General features: G+C 38.9%; 1 protein-coding gene across 1 annotated transcript in view; it reads left to right on the forward strand.

Moving 5' to 3' along the window:
• LOC123236546 (lipase member N-like) overlaps positions 1 to 19,665 on the forward strand; it is a 90,400-nt gene that overhangs the window by 66,223 nt on the left and 4,512 nt on the right. Inside the window, exons 3-8 of the mRNA XM_044662958.1 lie at positions 6,895 to 7,093; positions 9,599 to 9,708; positions 10,973 to 11,109; positions 17,580 to 17,726; positions 18,332 to 18,403; positions 19,497 to 19,568. Coding sequence (XP_044518893.1) covers positions 6,895 to 7,093; positions 9,599 to 9,708; positions 10,973 to 11,109; positions 17,580 to 17,726; positions 18,332 to 18,403; positions 19,497 to 19,568 — 737 coding nt within the window. The remainder of the gene's footprint in view (positions 1 to 6,894; positions 7,094 to 9,598; positions 9,709 to 10,972; positions 11,110 to 17,579; positions 17,727 to 18,331; positions 18,404 to 19,496; positions 19,569 to 19,665) is intronic.

Here is a 19,665-nt window from a genome sequence, read left to right on the forward strand (position 1 = left end):
TGTGTGTGTGTGTGTGTGTGTGTGTGTGTGTGTGTGTGTGTGTGTGTGTATATGTGTGTGTGTGTGAACATAAGGGGAAACGAATGCTCACAGGAAGGAAATTCCACATCCAGCCCTCCATTTTCAGAAGGAGAAAAAGGATGAGGGCTGAGGGACAGTTTAAAATGTCATATTTACAGGAAGAGCAAGGAGGAAGATAGATGTTAGTACTATGGGGTGATTGACACTCAATTACGTAGGTGACTTTGATCAAGTCCTTTAAACTGTGTCTCATTTTCCTTTCCTATAAAATGGGAGGATTGGACTCAGACACCTTCTGACTCTAGATCTTGGATGCCTCGGCTTCTAGAAAAAGGACTGGAATCTGTCTTTAAGGAGTTGGGAGGGTGGTTTGTTCTCTCCCTCTACATTATCTATCAATGGTCAGGAAAGCACTTATAATAGAAAAGAGCAGGTTTGCTCACACCAACTGTTGGGAAATGGTATGGTGTCAGGAACAGACACCTCCAGAGATGAGAAGCTACTGCTTCTTTCTTTTTGCAGAAAAAAAAATCTTCTCTTTTTAGAAGATATATTTCCTCAGTACTGGAAGAAAGAGATTTTCTGAGTTAAGGATGTGAATGGATCTAGGGCAGTGATGGGCAAACTATGGCCCACAGGCCAGATGCGGCTCCCTGAAATGTTCTATCAGGCTGTGTGACATTATTCCTAATCTGACCAATACAATGAGTAGGATACAATACAATGAAACTTCGAAAGAGTTGCCTTAGAAACAGACTGACAGATGAGCATTTCCTTTCCTTTGGCTCCCTCTTTAAAAAGTTTGCCCATCACTGATCTAGGGAATTCACAAGGATACCTTTTAGCAAAATGTAGTTTTCTTAATTATTTCTTTTAATTAGGACTATTTTTCCTTTGTCTGAAATCATGATTACTGCCCCTAGCTTCACTTCAGCTGTAGCATAATAGATCCTGCTCCAGCACTTTATTTTAACTCTGAGAGTCTTCTCTTTCAAGTGTGTCTAATAAACAATACTATTGAATTCCTATTGAATGAATAGTCCATTCTGTTATCTACTTCCATTTTATGGGTGAGCACATCCTATTCACATTCACAGTTATGATTACTGACTCTATTTCCCTCCATCTCACTTTCTTATATTTATCCTCTCTTTTTAGTCTGTCCCTCCTCAAAAGTCTCTTTTGGTTCTGAGCATTGCCTACTTTAATATGCCCTCCCAATCTCTTATTTCTTTCCCTCCCTATTTTCTTATTGAAGTAGAGATTTCTATACTCAGCTGAGTGTGTATGTATGTATATGTTAAGAAAAGAAAATCCAATTGTTTCTAGTTCCTTTTTGTAGTTGATTTTATTCTTTGTCAAAACCAATAAGTTGTGATATTGCCTCAGCCATGTTTCTTTCTCTCTGCATTGATTTCAGAAGTTCAACATTCCTCTCTGAGTTAAATGGTCCCATAAATCACCTTAATTCAAAGAAAGATATTGTTTCTAGACCTCTTACCACCCACATACATTTAAGAGAGATCTAAGTGGATACCAGGAAGTCTGTTATTATTGCAATCCTGGCTGTACTTCAAGAAAGTCTGGACTTATTGCTGTGACAATAACTAACCATGAAGGTAGACACCACCAACGAATTTTCCAAGATAGAAAAAGGGGTTGTCTCAACTTGCATCCAATCATATTGTTTTCCATCACCTGTGATACTTAAGACTTTGAAACCAAACATATTATTTTACGCTTCCTCTTCTTTGTTCTTGTATACTTTCCCAAACTGCCACATGGTCTTTTGACTGACTAAAGAGTCAAGAGACCCCTTTCATTGGTAATTACCAATAATTACCTTACAAATAAATTACTTGTATTTGGAACTTTGTGCTCCAATTGATCTTCATTTCAATTGCATCAATACTCTTACCCTTTTGAATCAATTCTGAAGAGAATGAGGCTTAGATATTGCTTGACACTCCATCTCTTTTTCCCCTCCAATGTAAAAGTCTTCCTTTTATGCCACTTCTATGTGAAAAAAATCCTCCCATTTTGAAACCTCTTTCTTTCCCCTTCTCTGAGTGTATCTTTCTTTCTCACTCTTCCAATTTTTTTGAGATTATATATTGGCATAATTTCTTGCTAGTGTTTTATTTGAAATTTTTTTATCAAAATTCATTGGGCAAAATTGCATATTGTTTTCTTTCTCTGTTTTTAGCTCTTCCTTCATTAGGTATCAATAGCATATTTGTTTCATAAAAAGTATTTGGTAAGGCTCCTTTGCCTATTTTTTCAAATATTTTATATAACATTGGAATTTATTGTTCTTTCAGTGTTTAGTAGAAATCACCTGAGAATCCATCTGGTCTTGGAGATTTTTTCTTAGATGCTCATTTATGATTTGGTCAATTTATTTTTCTAAGATATGGTTATTTAAGTATTCTATTTTCTTTTCTCTCAATCTGAGCAATTTATATTTTTGTGGACTTCATCACAATATAAATGGCTCACATTCATGCCTTCTCTCTATGTAAACTCTAACTGTCCTAATAATGATAAAGTTTTTAAGAGTTATAAATACATCATCCCATATAAAGTTATAAATAGTTTAAACATATTGAGTCCCTTCTGATTTTTCTTTCATGTTTAATTGTTTGTGTTTCTTGAGTCTTGTATTTGAATGTTAGATTTTCTATTTGGCTCTGATTTTTTTCATCGAGAATGTTTAAAATTCCTCTATTTCATTAATTATTCATTTCCTCCCCCTAAAGAATTAAATTCAGTTTTTCTGGGTAGGTTATTCTTGGCTATAATCCTAGCTTCTTTTCCTTCACTGCTCCTTGAATATGGATGCTGCAGATTTTGTTTAATCCTTACTATTGTTGCTCAGTTGTTTTCAGTTATATCTGAGAATTCATTACCTCATTGCAGTTTTCTTGGCAAAGACATTGGAATGATTTGCCACTCTTTCTCCAGTTCATTTTACAGATGAGAAACCGAGACTGAGGGTTAAGTGGATTTCCCAGGGTCACACAGCTAAGAAGTGTATGAGGTTAGATTTGAACTCAGGAATATGAGTCTTACTGACTCCAGGCCTGGTACTCTGTTCACTGTGCCACCTAGATACCCTGTCTGTAGCTCCACCATATTTGAATTATTTCCTCTTGACTGCTCACAGTGTTTTCTCCTTGACCTAGGAGTTCTGGAATTTGGCTAAAATATTCCCAAGAGTTTTCATTTAAGAATCTCTTTCAGGAGATGATCAATGGATTTTTTCATTGTCTATTTTCCCCTCTGCATCTAAATGATAGAGTCAATGTTCCATTGGTAATTCCTTGAAATATGATATACAGGCCTTTTTGTTGTTCTAAGCTTTCATATAGATCAATTTTTTTAGTAATATCTCCTCAATCTATTTTTCAGATAAGTTGTTTCATGATATATTTCACATGCTTTCTATTTTTTTCTTATGATTTTGCTCTTTTGTTTCTCGGTGTCTTATGGAGATATTAGCTTCCTATTGCCCAATTCTGATTTTTTAAGAAATTATTTTCTTCATTCAGCTTCTGTACTTCTTTTTCCATTTAGCCAATTCTGCTTTTTTTTAAGTTCTTTTTTTTTTGGAGAATTTTTGCATCTCCTTTTCTATTTTGGCCTATTCTGCTTTTTCTGTTCCTCTCTTCAGTGAATTTTTGTTCCTCTTTTACCACTGGACTGCTTTGCCATTGATTTCTTCTTCTAAGTTTATATCTTGATCTTCCTTGAGATCAGATGGTTGTTTTCCATTTCATTTTTGTTATTTACTCATTTTCCAGCCTATTTCTTGACTGATTGAACTTTATATTAAAGTGCTCTGCTTGTGGAGTGGAGGTGCATTGTCTCAAGCTTCAGGGGTTTTTTGTGCTATTTTTAGAGCTTGTTCTGGAGGTTTGTAAATTTTAAATGTCTCCAAGGTGTTATAATCCACTACGAGGTGTGGTCACTGCTCTCCTGGTCTGTTCTCTGGGCTTTACCTTAGAAAGAACGTTGTTCCCCTACACTTACAAGTGCTAGTGCTCCTCTTGGCCCTGGAACTATGACCAGGGCCTCTGGTCCTTTTTGACTAACCATAAACGCTTCTCTCCATTCTGGAAATAAGATTCAGAACTGCTTGTGGAAAATAGAGTTGCCAGTCAACACCAGGTGTACCCCATGCCAGAAAATAGTAACTTGTAATCTCTTCCCAACCAGTTGTCCAACATCTATACTGCCCCAGGCAGAGAGCTCTTGGTGCTGCTGATGCTGATGCCACCTTGAAAGCCCACCGTGGTGCTGCTGCTATTGTGGTGCACCCCATGCTGGCCCTCACCTAGTCTCATAGTTCTCTTCTGCCAACCTCCTGAGTTGTCTCAAGCTGCAAAAAAAAAAATGTCTTACTCCAATATTTTGTTGGCTCTACCATTCCAAAACTTGATTTAAGGTATTATTCTAAATTTGTTTGAAGGGGAATATTTGGATAATTTTACTGGGATGCTGCCTATACTCTATCGTCTTGGACTGATTCTATTATATCATAAACCTTTACAGCCAGACCACCAGAATGATATCCCATCTCCCTTTCTGTGTCTCTGAACAAGCTATCCCACCATGCCCAGAATGTTATACCTCTTCACCTCCACCTTTTGGAAACCCCAACTCTGTCAAGTGTTGTCTCCACTATGAGAACTTGTCTGATGTCCCCGGCTATTAGAATTTTCTCCTTCTTCTCCTGTAACCCAAAATTATTTTCTTTTTTTTCATTCATTTGCTGCTTCTTTCTCCTATTAGAATGTAAGTTCTTGAGAAAAAGCACTAGCTTCATTTTTCTCTTTGTTTCCTTAATGTCTAGTGCTGGAGCATAATCAATGCTTGTTGAATCAGATTGTCTTGAATGAGAATGAATTGAAATGAATTGGCTTAGATTGGATTAAACTGAAAGGATTTAAAAGAAATAGTGCTTAAAAAGAAACCAGGCCATCTGGAGCTCTGTCAGCACTAGGACCTTGAGTGGTTTCTACCCAAGGCCAAGACATCTAAGAATTTCAGGCTTTCATTGATCCATCTCACTGTTCTTCAGGGATGGGGCACAGAGACTATTTGCATTGGAGGACTGCAACAGAGGAAGGTGGTTCCATGATGAGCAATATGTCCTCACCTCCTGAAATCTTAGGCTTATATATCTAGAGCTAGAAAGGGACTCAGAAATTCAACCCCCTCATTTCACTGAGCCCCAAAGAAGTGAGGAGACTTGTCAAGGTCATAAAGTTAATAAATGACAATCAAGGGAGCAGCTGGGTAGCTCAGTGGATTGAGATCCAGGCCTAGATATGGGAGGTCCAAGTTCAAATCTGGCCTCAGACACTTCCTAGCTGTGTGACCCTGGGCAAGTCACTTAACCCCCATTGCCTAGCCCTGACCACTCTTCTGCCTTGGAGCCAATACACAGTATTGACTCCAAGACTGAAAGTAAGAGTTTATTTAAAAATAAATGAATGAATGAATGACTAAATAAATGAATGAATGAATGAATAAATAAACAGATAGATAGATAGATAGATAGATAGATAGATAGATAGATAGATAGATAGATAGATAGATAGATAGATGATAACCCAGGTCCTCCAACTCCTAAGCCAGTGCCCCAGATCTCACCCAGGATCCAAACATCAACACTTCCTCAAACATGTCATCTCCTTCATGTGGCCACCCCCTCCACTACTACAGATTGCAACCTGACCAAACTGTCATTCCATGTAATCTTTGTGCATATCTTGCCATAAATCCAAAGTAAAGGACCATTCTATATGCTAGAGGCCTTCCTGCTAAGAACTTCTCAGTGCCAGAGCAGACCATAAGCTATATATCTCTCTAATACTCCTTTCTTCTGAAATAAGAGAATGTCCTGGTCCATCTCCTTTGCCAAAATCCATATCATCAGAAAACGATGTAGGGTCACTGCCTTACTTCCTGGCCTTGAATTTGTACCCTCTGCCTCCAACCATCTCTCATCATTAGAATATCAGCTTCTTGAGGGCAGGCACTGTCTTCTGTTTTTTGTATTTGAATCCCTAGTGCTTAGCAAAATGGCTGACACAAAAGTAGTACTTCAGAATTATTTTTATGCATTCATCCATTGTTTAAGAGATTATGTCTTCTATCCTGACTGGAATGCTGACTTGGGATTGAGAGATCTGGCTTTGGATCCCACCTCAGATGTAAACTAGGGTGTCTGACCTTGAGCAAGTAACTTCTCTACAGGTCTTAATTTTCTAGTCTGTAAAGTGGTGATAATATTCTTTGAACTCCACACCTCACAGGAAAAGGACTTTGCCAAGCCTATCATGCCATGGGAATGTGGGTAGTTACTATAATTTACCTGTAAGGAATGGAGCATGGGGCTCAAAACCTGAGGAAGAATCAGGACACTTCCCACATGATTAATAGTGCCAAAGTCTTGTTCTCTTAGCGCATGATTTCATTCTGTTCCAGGGAAGGTATATAAGGGACTGACTTGATGAATCCTTCATAAGTGTTTTTTAAAACTTCATTCGTCTTTGTGGCTTAAAATAAATTTTGTCAAATTTTCTGGTACAATAGATTCAGCAGGTAAGAGTTCAAACCCCACTTACCACCTATGTGACCTTGAACAACTCACTTCTCACTCTAGGCCTCAATTTCTTCCTATGAATAAAAGTATAATCAGATTAGATGAGCTGCAAAGTGCCTTCCAGCCCTTTATACTTTGTTCCTCCAAACTACCATTTGCCTTCCTTTGTCAACTGTGATAATTCTTTCTTTGTCTCCCTCTTGCTTTGTGTCTCCCTTTCTCAGTCTCTCTCTCTGTTTCTCTTTTTTAAAATATTTCAGGTCCAAGGCCAGTGGTATATTTGCAGCATGCCATGTTTACAGACAATGCCTCCTGGCTCCTGAACCAGCCCAACAAGAGTTTGGGTTTTCTTCTAGCAGATGCTGGGTATGATGTGTGGATGGGCAACAGTCGCGGCAACACTTGGTCAAGAAGACATAAGACCCTTTCAGCAGAGCAAGAGGAATACTGGGCCTTCAGGTAAACTGAGCTTCAAGAAATCTCAAGTGAATAGAGGGTGTGAGAAGGGAAGGGAAGAAAGGGAAAGAGGGTTGGAAAGCAGATTACATGGTTTCAAAGACAGCTAAGTGGCACGGTGGATAGAATGCTGTGCCTGGAATCAAGAATACTAATCTTCGTGAGTTCAAATCCAGACCCTTACTACCTGGGCAAGTCACTTCACCCTGTTTGCCTCAGTTTCCACACTTGTAAAATGAGCTGGAGAAGGAAATGGCAAACCACTCCAGTATCTTTGTCAAGAAAACTCCAAATGGGCTCATGCAGAGTTAAACCTGAGCAAAAACCAATTGAACAAAAATGGATTCAAACCTCAGGTCATTGCTTATTTACTCTAATGCCAGGGAAGTGACTGTCCTCTTTGGGACTCAGTTTTCCCATCTATGAAATGAAGACTCCCCCATCTTAGAGTCACAGCTCTACACCTGGAAGGGATCTCAGAGGCCTTCCAATCCAACCTCAATATTTTACAGATGAAGAAATTAAAGTACAAAGCTTAACAGACTTACCCAAGTTCACATAAGTGGTTATCATTGGAATTTGAAGCCAGGACTTCTAACGGACTGTTTGCCTCTTTTTTTAACTCTTGCATCATGTCCTTGAATTGATAATAAATATTTGTTCCAAGACAGAAGAACAGTAAGGTTTAGACAATTGGGTTTAAGTAACTTGTTATGGCTCACATAGCTAGGAAGAGTCTGAGGATGTATTTGAACCAAGACTTCCCAACTCCAAGCCTGACTCTCTATCCACCGAGCCACCTAGATGCCCTCCCATGGCTCTTGAAAGTCCCTTTTAGTTCTTAATATTAGGAACCCAAGTCCCCCTTACTTTTCTGTGCCTCAATTACCTTATCTGTAAAATAGATCCTAGATGGCCTCTAATTTCCTTTTCCCTTCTAAATTATGATCCTTAGAGTTAGAAAATATTTGCCATGGATATTTACCAGCTGTGTGATCCTGGGCAAGACACTTAATGTTGCTGATCCTCAGTTTCCTCACCAATAAAATGGGAATAATAATGATACTTAGTGTACCTATCTCATAGAACTCTTCTGACAAAGGGAAAAATTATGTAAAGTCCTTTACAAATCTCAATGCACTATAGAAATGTCAACTATTAGAGTTTTGTTACAGTAATGCCTGGGACACTGTAAATTGTTAGGAAATGTTTCTTCCTTCATTCATTCATTTGACCATTCATTGAAGTTATAACCTTCTCACACAGGGCATTCTGTTGATCTGATTACAAGTTCAACTAAACAACAACAATAACAATAAATCTTAGAGAGTATCTATATTCCCCAGGAAATTCCTAACTCATGGTTACTCAGTCTCTTGGTCTACAGCCAAGCTATTGCTCTTCCGATGCCATAAGCTAATGCCTGCAAAAATAATATGATCTACTGGAAAGATTTTTTACTCTCTCAAAAGAGGGCCTGGGTTCCAATCCTGGAATCCTTTCCTCGTATCACCTTGGGCAAGCCACTTCCTCACGCTTGGCCTTGGTTTTCTCTCATGTAGAATGAGGTATCTAGATGACATACCCCTTAAGGTCCTTTCTCACTTTGAAATTCTCTGCTCCTGTGATTTTGTTTGGGAATATGCACATTCTTCACTCTTCTAAATGAATTTGATTAGGACTTCTACATGTTAATCACTGAGTCATCTTGGAAATTATTCATGGAATCATTGATTTAGAGCTGGAAGGGACCTCAGGAGGCCAGCTTGTCCAAGTCTCTCTTCTTATTGAGAAGGAAACTGAAGCCCAGATCATTAAGGGGATTTGGCCAAGATCATACAAGTAATGGGGAGTAGATAAAGAATTTGAATCCAGACCTTATGACTCCAAATGAAGGGTTTTTTTTTTCCATTGTACCACAAAGCCTTTTAAGTACATATGGATGTTCAAATCATCCTCTCCTCATTTGAGAGAAGATGAAAGCTTATCTGGAAGGCCTGGAAAAGTTTACTGATAAATCCATAATCACATAGCTAGCTAGTAAGTGACTAAGGAAAGACTTGAATTTAATCTTCTGACTTCCATCATCCAACATCCTGGAGTCAGAATGTACTTATTTTTTCATTTTTGCTTTCATTCTTTTACTTATTCATTAAGTCATTTATTTTTGCTTGTTTTTCTATTCATTCATTCATTCATTCATTCATTTCATGGTGGTATTGGGAGTTGGGAGCATTGATTCCCAGACTGGCAGTTTTGCCTTCCTCGTGACTGATCCTTATGAATTGTTTTGGCCAAAACAATTTATCCTATATGAACTGCCTTCAGGTAATGAGCCTTTCCTGATTTACCTGGCATTAGATCCAGAAAGTAGACCCACACAATCCTTCTGTGGTGACTCTATTATGCCTATTTAGTTGAATAAATGATTAAATGAAACCTGAGTAGGCCACTGAACTTGTTTCCAACCGAGAGTTAAATAGTCTTCTCTCACCTTTCTTTTTCTAGTTTTGATGAAATGGGCAGGTATGACCTACCAAGTGTGATCAACTTCATCGTAAAAAGGACTGGGCAGAAGAAGATGTATTTTATTGGCCATTCCCTAGGCACAACCATAGGTATGCTTAGAAGAGGCTGAGCTAATATTTGACAGGCACCATGGCACTGGTACATTGTTACCACAGATTGGGATGTAATGGGTGGTGGGGTGTGAACCACAGAACGGGATGATTTGGGATTATAAATATAAAATACAGGCAACCAAAAAGGTTACCTAGTCCAACCCCCTTGATTTCTAAATGGGGAAACTGAATACAGAGGGGAGTACATTGCCCAAGGTCACATAGTAATTAAATGGTAGAGCTGGTATGCAAACCAAGGTCTTCTAATTCTCAAGAATTAGACTCTTTCAACTGGGCCCTCACAGAGTTCAGACAGTCAGTCAAGAAGCATTTATTGAGTGCCTATTATGTGTCAGGCCCCAAGCACTAGAACACAAAAAGAAAGGCCAATGCCCTTGACCTCAAGAAGCTTACAGTTTAATGGGGGAAACAATATAGAAATGACTTTGTACAAACAAACTTTTGTATAATGAGATAAATTAAAAATACATAAAGAGAGAGAAGATAGCGGAATTGTGAGGGGTTGGAAAAGGCTTCCTGGAGATGATGATGAAATTTTAATTGGGTACATAAAGGAGACCTGGGAAGTTAGGAGGCAGGGATGAGGAAGGAGAGAAGGGACAGGGCATAGAAGAAATCTCCAAAACACCTATTCCAAACTTTGGGTTGTATATGGGATTATTTTTCATTCATCTGTTGGCCTTATGTGAATGTGTGCTTATCAAATATCAATAAAAATATTAAATATGTGCTCATCAAATATGAATGTAAAATAACTTCATAGGGGAAAAGCACAAGAAATGAAAAGGAAACAGGTAAATTTGTCCATGGTCCTATGTTTAGGAAGGCTCTCCCACAAACTGACTATGGAACCTTGAGGGAATGGACTCCCCTGTCAAAATATCATTTTCCTCTTCTATGAAATAAGGAGATTGGAGTACTTGGTCTCAGGAAAGATGAGGGGGTGGAAGAGATCACTAAGGAAGACTTCCCTAAGGAAGAGAGAATCAAAATACATCTCAAATATGGAGAAGGACTTTGATCTTCTAAAAGACCCACAGGAGAACAGCCTCTATAAAAATGAAGGGGTTGGGCCAGATGATTATGGCCCCATTCAGCTCTGTGCTCTCTGGATTACAACCCCATCAGCACGGTCCTCAACGTGGAGCCCCACCTGATAACCTGGAAACTAGGTCATCTGCCTGTAGATGAGGTGGATGCTTCTCCTTTCATCAGGCTGTCTTGTCCTCTGTTCTTTCAGGATTTGTTGCTTTCTCCACTTTTCCAGAAGTGGCCCGAAGAATCAAAATGAACTTTTTTCTGGGACCGGTGGCTACATTTAAATACCCCAAGAGCGTTTTTTCCAATTTTTTTCTCCTTCCACAGTCAGTCATCAAGGTAGGTGCCATCCCCCAACACCCATCATATAGCTTGAAATTCCATTGAGGATCCCAAGTCTCGGAGAGTTTAAATTCTGTTAAGAGCAATAAGAAGAAAATGAAAGTAAGGTAACAAATCTCTTGCATGGATACTGGTATGTATTGGGTGTGCATGCATGTGTTGGAGAATATGTAAATAGATATGAATGTGTATATATTTTGCATGCATGTGTACATGTATTGCCGTATGCATGTGATATGTAATATCGCATGGTCTATAGAATATGCTATATTTAGTTGTGTGTGCATGCATGTGGACATTTAGAATTGTGTACTGTGTATATATACATGTGCACATTGCATTGTGTATAACACATGTCTACATGTGTATCCTCTTTAATGTTGACTTGTGTGTATATATGCACTTGTGTGTTTATGTGATGCATAATAGGCACAGTGTGTTGTGTTGCATTGCATGTGTGCTTATATGTCTTGGTGTATTTCTGTGTATACATGCACATGTGTACACATATTTAGTGTATGTGTACACACATGTGTATTGTTGTGCATGAATGTGTGTGGACACACCAGTGTGTATTGTGGGTGTGTGGAGATTACATGTGTGTGTGCACATGCATATCTATGCATATGTACATGTGTGATTTTCAATGCTGATGGTAGAATAGAATAGAAGTATCTACCACCATTCATTCCTAAAAGGAACATTTCATAGTACACTAAGGTTTTTGAAATCTTTTATTTATATTATTGGCCCCTATCACCAACCTTGAAAACCATGTTAAGCAGGATCAATGTCTTAATTTTACAGTGGGGGAAACTGAGTCTCTTAGAGGTTGAATGATTTCTCTGAGGCCACAAAGTCAATAAATATTGATAGCAGAATGGAGAAATGGGTTTTTCTTGAGGTTGCTGAAGTACCATGGACAGAGCAAAGTCTCTGAAGTTAAATGATCTGGGTTCAACCTACCTATAGGGATTGGTATCTATGTAACTAATGGTCAGTCAGTCAACAAGCATTTATGAATGATCTCTTGGAGATGCAAAGATAAAAATAACAGTCCCTGTCTTGAAGAAGTTTTCCCTTTTCCTGGGAAACATAATATGTATGTGTAAATTAATGTAACTTAGGAGGGTGACACTCATAATTTACTTCTTTTCCTTGGACTTGGCTTTCCTTACCTGTAAAAATGAAGGGCTTGGACCAGAGATACTGCAAGGTTTCTCTCTCTAGACCCATGACCCAGACCTTCAAAGCAAGCACTTACTCTATTCTGCCAGCTAACATTTATGAAGTTTAGGATTCATAAATTTAGAATGGGAAGAGACTTTGGGCAACATCTGGCCCAAAACTCCTTTTATAAGGGAAGGCTGCAAGCATTTATTAAGCACTTTTTGGATGCCAGGCACTGTGCTAAAAGCTTGGGATACAAATATAAGCAAAAAGAAAGATAGAACCTGTCCTCAAGGAGCTCACATTCTAATGGGGAAGACAACCAACAAAAGGAAGCTGAAAGGGGGGGCATCCTTGACTGGACACCTTAGCAAAGACCAGAAAGTCAGAAACAGAGTCAATGGGCAATTAAGTTTTTAAAATTAATTTGTCCAGTTTAGAATCCCTAAAATGGAGTTCTCAGGAACTTCTTTGGTTAAACAGTGAGTTCTTATTCAAAAAGCTGGGGGTCTTTGACTTTATCAAACACTAGGTTGCTAAGGTCATTTACTCTTGTATATTGTGTATCTACTCTAGTCCATTGATCTACCATTCTATTTCTTAGCCAGCACCAGATTGTTTTCATGATTACTGCTTTATAGTACAATGTGAAATCTGGTACTGGCCACCATCCTTCACTTTTTTTCCATAGTTCCCTTTATAGTCTTAACCTTTTGTTCTTCTATATCAGGGGTCAGCAACGTATGGCTCTCGAGCCAATTAGGTTCTTTCTGCAGGAGCCATAAAGTCATTTTTTTTTCAAGCGCTGTTATAGGAGCTCGCACTGTGAGCACTGTATGGCTCTCACAAAATTATGTTTTTAAAAATGTGGCGCTTATGGCTCTCGTGGCCAAAAAGGTTGCTAACCCCTCTTCTATATAAATTTTTTTTATTATTTTTCTAGTTCTATAAAATAAATATTTGGTTGTTTCGTTGGTGTGGCACTGAATAAATAAATTAATTTAGGTAGAATTGTTATTTTCATCATATTAGCTCCATCTACCCATGAGCAATTAATATATTTCCAATTGTTTAGATCTGACTTTATTTGTGTGAAAAGTGTTTTCTAATTGTGTTAATAGAATTCCTGGGTTTGTCTTGGCAAATAGATTCCCAGGTATTTTATATTGTCTAGAGTTATTTTAAATGGAATATCTTTTTCACTTTCTTACACAAACAGAATAGATGACTGAAGCCAAAATGAAAATAATCAGCCCAGGTATCTTAGGTATTTGTCTTGTAGCATCACCATGGCATTGAGTAAAAAGAAGTATGTGTGAACCATATTTGGAATCAGGGGAGATGGGTTTGAATTGTGGCTCTCATAAACTATCAATGTGACCCTAAGGAAGTCACATCCTGCTCTAGACTTGTTTTCCAATATGTACAATGAAGGAATTAGACTAGATCACCCCTAACTCTTTTAAGTATTACCTGTGTGGAAACCCCCAAATCCTCTCCTCTTATTACCTTTCCAATTACTTTAGAAGGCACCATCAACCCCACAGTCCTTCAGGCTCACAACCCAAAAGTCATCTGGGATTTCTCCCCAACTCTCACTGTTCCTATCCAATATGGTACCAAGGCCTATTGATTTCACCTCTGCAAAATCTCTCAAATAAGCTCTCTTTCTCTCCTCTGACACTAACCCAAAACTGATGCAGACTCTCATCACCTCAGACCTGTACTATTGCAATAGTTCCTGGGGGTCTGCCTCCCTCAAGTCTCTCCTTACTCCAATCCAGCCTCCAGTTAGCTGCAAAATGATTTTTCCAAAGCCCAGGTCGAACCAAGTCACTAAGCTCCTCAATAAACTTCAAAGGAGTGGGGCAGCAAGGTGGCTCAGTGGATTAAAAGCTAGACCCATAGATGGGAGGTCCTGGATTCAAACCTGGCCTCAGACACTTCCTAACTGTGTGACCAAGGTCAGGTCACTTAATCACCATTGCCCAGCCCTTAATGTTCCAAGGCAGAAGCCTTTGAACCAATACACAGTTCTGATTCTAAGACAGAAGGTAAGGTTTTAAAAAATTAAAAATAAATTTCAGTGGCTGAAAATAAAATCTCTATTTAGCTCCCAAATACCTTCATAACTTGGTCCCCTCCCACTCTCCAGGCTTCTTACACTTTATTCTCCTCCAAGTACTCTACATACCATTTCTCCTAATGTCCTTGCCATTGCTCCAAGAAAACACTCCATTATTTGATTCTGGGTATTTTTATTGAGTATCTTATATGCCTGAATTCTCTTCTTTCTCGTTTCCTCCTCTTGGTTTCTCTGGCATCCTTGAAGTCTCAATTAAAATCTTACCTTCTACAAGAAGTGCCTTCTCTTGGATATATTTCCAGCTTTTATCCTGTTGATATCTCATTTTAATATTGTCTCTCCAATTAGATCATGATATCCCTGAGGTCAGGGACTGTCTTCTGCCTCTCTTTGTGTCCTCACAACTTAGCTCAGTTTCTGGGACACAGTAGGTGTTTCATAAAAGCTCTTCTGAGGGACCTTCCAACTCATGACCTAGATGATCTCTTGAGTTCCCTTCCATCTCTAAGTTCTATGATCCTTTTATAAATGAGGAAACTGATGCCAAGGGAGGCTGACTTTCCCATGACCTTATAGCCAATATCAGAGATAGGATCTTCAAGCATCCAGATCTCCTAAGTCTGAAAACAATGCCGTGATCACTATAGATAAAGAACATTCAGTCTATTGCAATAATCCCAGGATGCCACTTGAAGACCTTGAAACAGGGTAGGCATCAATAGTAGAAAGAAATTCCAGTATCACAGGCAAGTCATCCCCCAGGGAGTGAGACGAGATGAGATAGTTCCACTGCCTCATTCTTCCAGCTCAAGATTGGAGATCAACATGAGTACTAATGCTTTAACATGTCCTTCTGGAAATGAACCAGTTTTCCCATCGAGATTTTGGCATATAGTTAGGTGAGGCAGAATGCAAAGAATGTGGCTAACTCCTCCAATTTCCTCCTCAGTACCCTTTTCAAACATTCTCCTTTAGGTCCTTCCTCTTAATAAGGGTGTCAGGGGCCTTGATTGCCAGAACCCACCCACTGCAGGGTTCAACCCAGCCACTCCTATAGGCAGCATCTCCCATTCATCCTAGCTGACTCATTGAGGTTAAATGCCTTGTTGATTGATTCCTTACCCTATAGGCAAGAAATAGTATAGCAAAAAGAATTCAGCCGCTGGAGTCAGAGGACTAGGTGAGAATCTTGACTGACATCTTCATTTCAGTGTGACTTGGATTAAGGCACTTGACATAGAGCTCAGTTTCTGGACAGCTAAGGTTAATTTCCATTCCAAATCTAGGATCCTATAAACAGCTCTCTGTTTTGTAAGACAATCGCTAAATAATGCATATAACCATTTACCAGTCAGCAGGATTTACTTTGTTTCCAGTTTGTTGCTATCACAAAAAATTCTGCTATAAATGTTTTAGTGCATATGGAGACTTTCTTCTTATAGATGGCTTCTTTGGGGTTTAATTCCAGAAAGATATTATCTGTGTTAATGAGGATGACAGTTTAGTCATCCTATTTGCATTATTCTATATTGCTTTCCAAATGGTTGTACCATTTCACAGTTCCACCAGTAATGTGTCCCTATCTCCCCATAACCCCTCCAACAATAACAATTCTCATCTTTTGACATCTTTGTCAATTTCTACGTGTGAGGAGAAATATCTGTTTTTTGATTTGCATTTTTCTTATTATTGATTTTAAGCATTTCTTCATGTGCTTGTTAATAGTTTGCAATTATTCTTTTGAGAATTGCATGTTCACATCCTTTGACCATTTATCTATTGGGGAATGAATCTTGTTTTTATATATGTATGTATGTGTATGAGTCTATTGTCTATATATCTTGTATGCTCTTAATAGAGAAATGTTGTACAAAGATTGTTTCCCATTCAGCTCCTTCCTTCTTATTCTAGATCAATAGAATCTTTTTTTGCAAAAGCTTTTCATTTTCTTGTAATCAGTTATCTATTTTATCTTTTATAATTGTTTCTATCATATATTTGGTTAAGAAGCCATCTCTTACCAAGAGCCATGAGAGGGAAATGAACTGCTTCTTTTCCAGTTTTTTACAGCATGATATTTACTATGAAGGCCACATATTCATTTTCATCTTTTTGTAGAATATGGTATAAAATGTTGCTCCAAGCCTAATCTCTGTCAGGCTTCTTTCTAGTTCTTCCAGTGGTTTCTATCAAACAGAGAGTTCTTTCTTAAGCAATTTACGTTTTCCTCTTTATCGAATACTGGGCGATTAAGTTTCATTGTTTCTGATTTTCCATTATCTAGTCTGTGCCATTGATCTCCTCTATTTTTAATCAATGGCAGCCATTTTTGATGACTGATGTTTTAGAATATAGTTTAAGGTTTGGAAGTGCTTTCATCCCCTTTTTTACCCCCTTCATCCCTACAGTGGATAGAGTACCTAGGTCAGGAAGATGAATTCAAAATTAGTCTCAGATATTTACTAGCTGTATGATCTTGGGCAAGATAGTTAGCCTATGTCTGTCTTAGTTTCCTCAACTATAAAATGGGTATAATAATAGCACCTCCTTCCCAGGGTTGTTGTGAGGATGACTTGAGAAAATAATTAGAAAGCGCTCACTACAGTGTCTGGCATGTACTAAGTGCTACGTAAGTGTTATTGTTGTTATTATTCTCTTGATACTTTAGAACTTTTTTCTCCAACTGAATTTGTTTTAGCAAGGCATGTAAAATAGCTTATGGATAGTTTGATGGTTCAAGCATTACAACTATAAATTGGTAGGAAAGCTAAGTAGTTATTAACCAAATTCTGTTTCCAATCCTATTAAATCCACACTAAGATATAATATATCATACAATCACCCCTTTGGAAGTATTTCCTCTGAAATCTGTAAAATGAAAGGAGTCAACTACCTGACTTCAATGGACTGTTGCAACCCTAAATCTATATTCCTTCTCTCCTCTCTCTCAGCTTCTGTTTATTTATCTATAAAACAGGGGTGATAGTCCCTGTGTTACTTGCCTCCTTCACAGGGTTGTTGGGTGGGATGCCAGTTTTTGTGTGGCCAGGGCTGTGCCAACAGATCTCTCATTGTTCTGGCTTGTCTTGGATAAAATTTGATCTGTTACAAATGAATGTGATCCTGAAGGTTATAAGTGTCCAATGATAAAAATGACACACCAAGGTGGGAACCTTGCCTGCTCTGTCAAAATAAACTGTCATGTTCACAGGCTCTACTGGGGAAAAAAGGCTTCTTTTTAGAAGATATGAAACAGAAAATGACTACTTCTAAATTGTGCAATGGGAAAATCTCCTCCTGGATATGTACTGACTTTCTCTCCTTGTGGGCTGGACAGGACAGCAAAAATCTGAATGTGGTATGTAATGTGGCATTTCTTTGATTTTCCTGCTTCCATCTCTGCTCCTTCCATGTTTTTAGAACTTTGTAAGCCTGGTATAGCCCAAAGTCAGGCACTGATGATGACCTCACATTATTCAGTGCTTCCACCTCTGATGCTCCAGTTTGTGGCACCTGGCAAGCAGAGGAAATAGATTGCCTCCATCACCTACAAATAGAGGGACCTTAGAATCACTGAGCCCCTTTGGACTTCAGTGTCCTTTTCTATAAAATGAAGGAGTTGAAGTTTCAACTCTTAATCTAGGAACCTAAAAGTTCTCATTCTTAGGCAAATTTTCCTGATGACATTGTAGCCAAGATAGACAGATCCAGAACTGGTTATGTCTCTGAGGCCAACCAGGAAAAGCCTCATCGCTCTAATTCTCCTTGGCTTTAGCTCTCTCTCACATCCCCTTCTGACTTGCAGCTTCTTTCTCTGCCAAATGATGAAGTACTCAAAGGTAGTTCTCTGTTCACTGTCTCAGCTCTTGGTCTTGAGATAATTGTTCTCTGCTGAATAATAATTGAGAACTAGAGATCTCTATCTTTTGGGGTGCTCTTTGCTGAGTAAGATTTTTCTTTCAGAGTCGAACTTCCATCTACCTTTCACGTTCTCCCACTGGGACATCCACACAGAACATTCTCCATTTCAAACAAGTAAGAGTGACTGCTCACTGAAGTTCTACTCTCCCTCTCTCGCTTCCCCAACTCCTTTCTCCCTCTGCTAGCTACTTTGGATTATCTGACTGTCAATGTGCTCAGCCCCAACTAGGTCTTTAAAAGACCTTGTAGCTACTTTCTCAAGCTCATCCTGGACTCTTCCTTTCTCTCACCAACCTCCTCCCCTCACCCCCTTTCCAAAGCATTGCCAAGCTTTGTAGATACTGCCCAAAGTCTGGGATGGGCCCTCATCACCTCACACCTGAGTTAGCCTGCTTCAAGTCTCTCTCACTCCAATACATCCTCCATTCAGCCAGCAAAGTGATTTTCCTAAACTATAAACCTGACTATGTCACTCCTCTACTCAATAGACTCCAGTGGCTCCCTATGGCCTCAAATACAAAATACTCTGTTTAGCACTAAATGCCCTTCATAACCTGGCCTCCTCCTACCTCTCCAGTTTTCTGACACCTTACTCCTCTCTAAGTACTCTATAGTGAGTGTATTGACACTTGCTTTCTGGCTGTTCCTCACACTGTTTCTTGACTTCCTGATTCTGACCTCTGTTCTGGAATGCTCTCTCTTCTCTTTATTTCTTGTCTTGTTTCCTTTATGTTCTGTCTAACTTCCCACCTCCTGCAAGAAAATATCTCCAGATCTACTTTAAGGATAATTTCTTCTCTGGATGATCAGACATTAATTTGTGTGTATCTTGTTTGTACTTAGTTGTTTGCATGCTGCCTCCCCCAACTGAATATGAGTTCCTTGAAGGCAGAGAATGTATCTGTGTCCTCTTCTTCCTCCTCCTCTTTCTTCTCTTCTTCCTCCTCTTTTTCCTTCTCTTCATTCTTCTACTCTTTCTGTTTCACCTCCTCCTTTTCTCCCATGTGTCTCTTTTTCTTCCTCCCCCTTCTCTGTGTCTATAAGTGCATTGTGTCTCTGCCTCTGTCTGCCCCCTGCAGTCCCCTAAAACATGGGAAGGCTAGGTTTTTCTGAATGTAATCCTGTTGCCACCCTGAGGTACTCTGTTCCACAGAGTGCTTGCCTTTGGAGCTCTTCCACATTGTCCTCTAACACTTGTCCGTTTCAGCTTTTCAGATCAGATGAGTTCAGAGCTTACGACTGGGGTAGTGAGATGGAGAACATTCGTCACTACAACCAGGTCAGCTTCTCTGTATCTTTTTTTTATTTATTTTATATTTTTTATTTTTAGGAAAATTTTCCATGGTTACATAAGTCATGTTTTTACTTTCCCCTTC

The sequence above is a fragment of the Gracilinanus agilis genome, chromosome 2 (assembly GCF_016433145.1).
Source record: "Gracilinanus agilis isolate LMUSP501 chromosome 2, AgileGrace, whole genome shotgun sequence".
In the NCBI taxonomy this organism is placed as follows: domain Eukaryota; kingdom Metazoa; phylum Chordata; class Mammalia; order Didelphimorphia; family Didelphidae; genus Gracilinanus; species Gracilinanus agilis.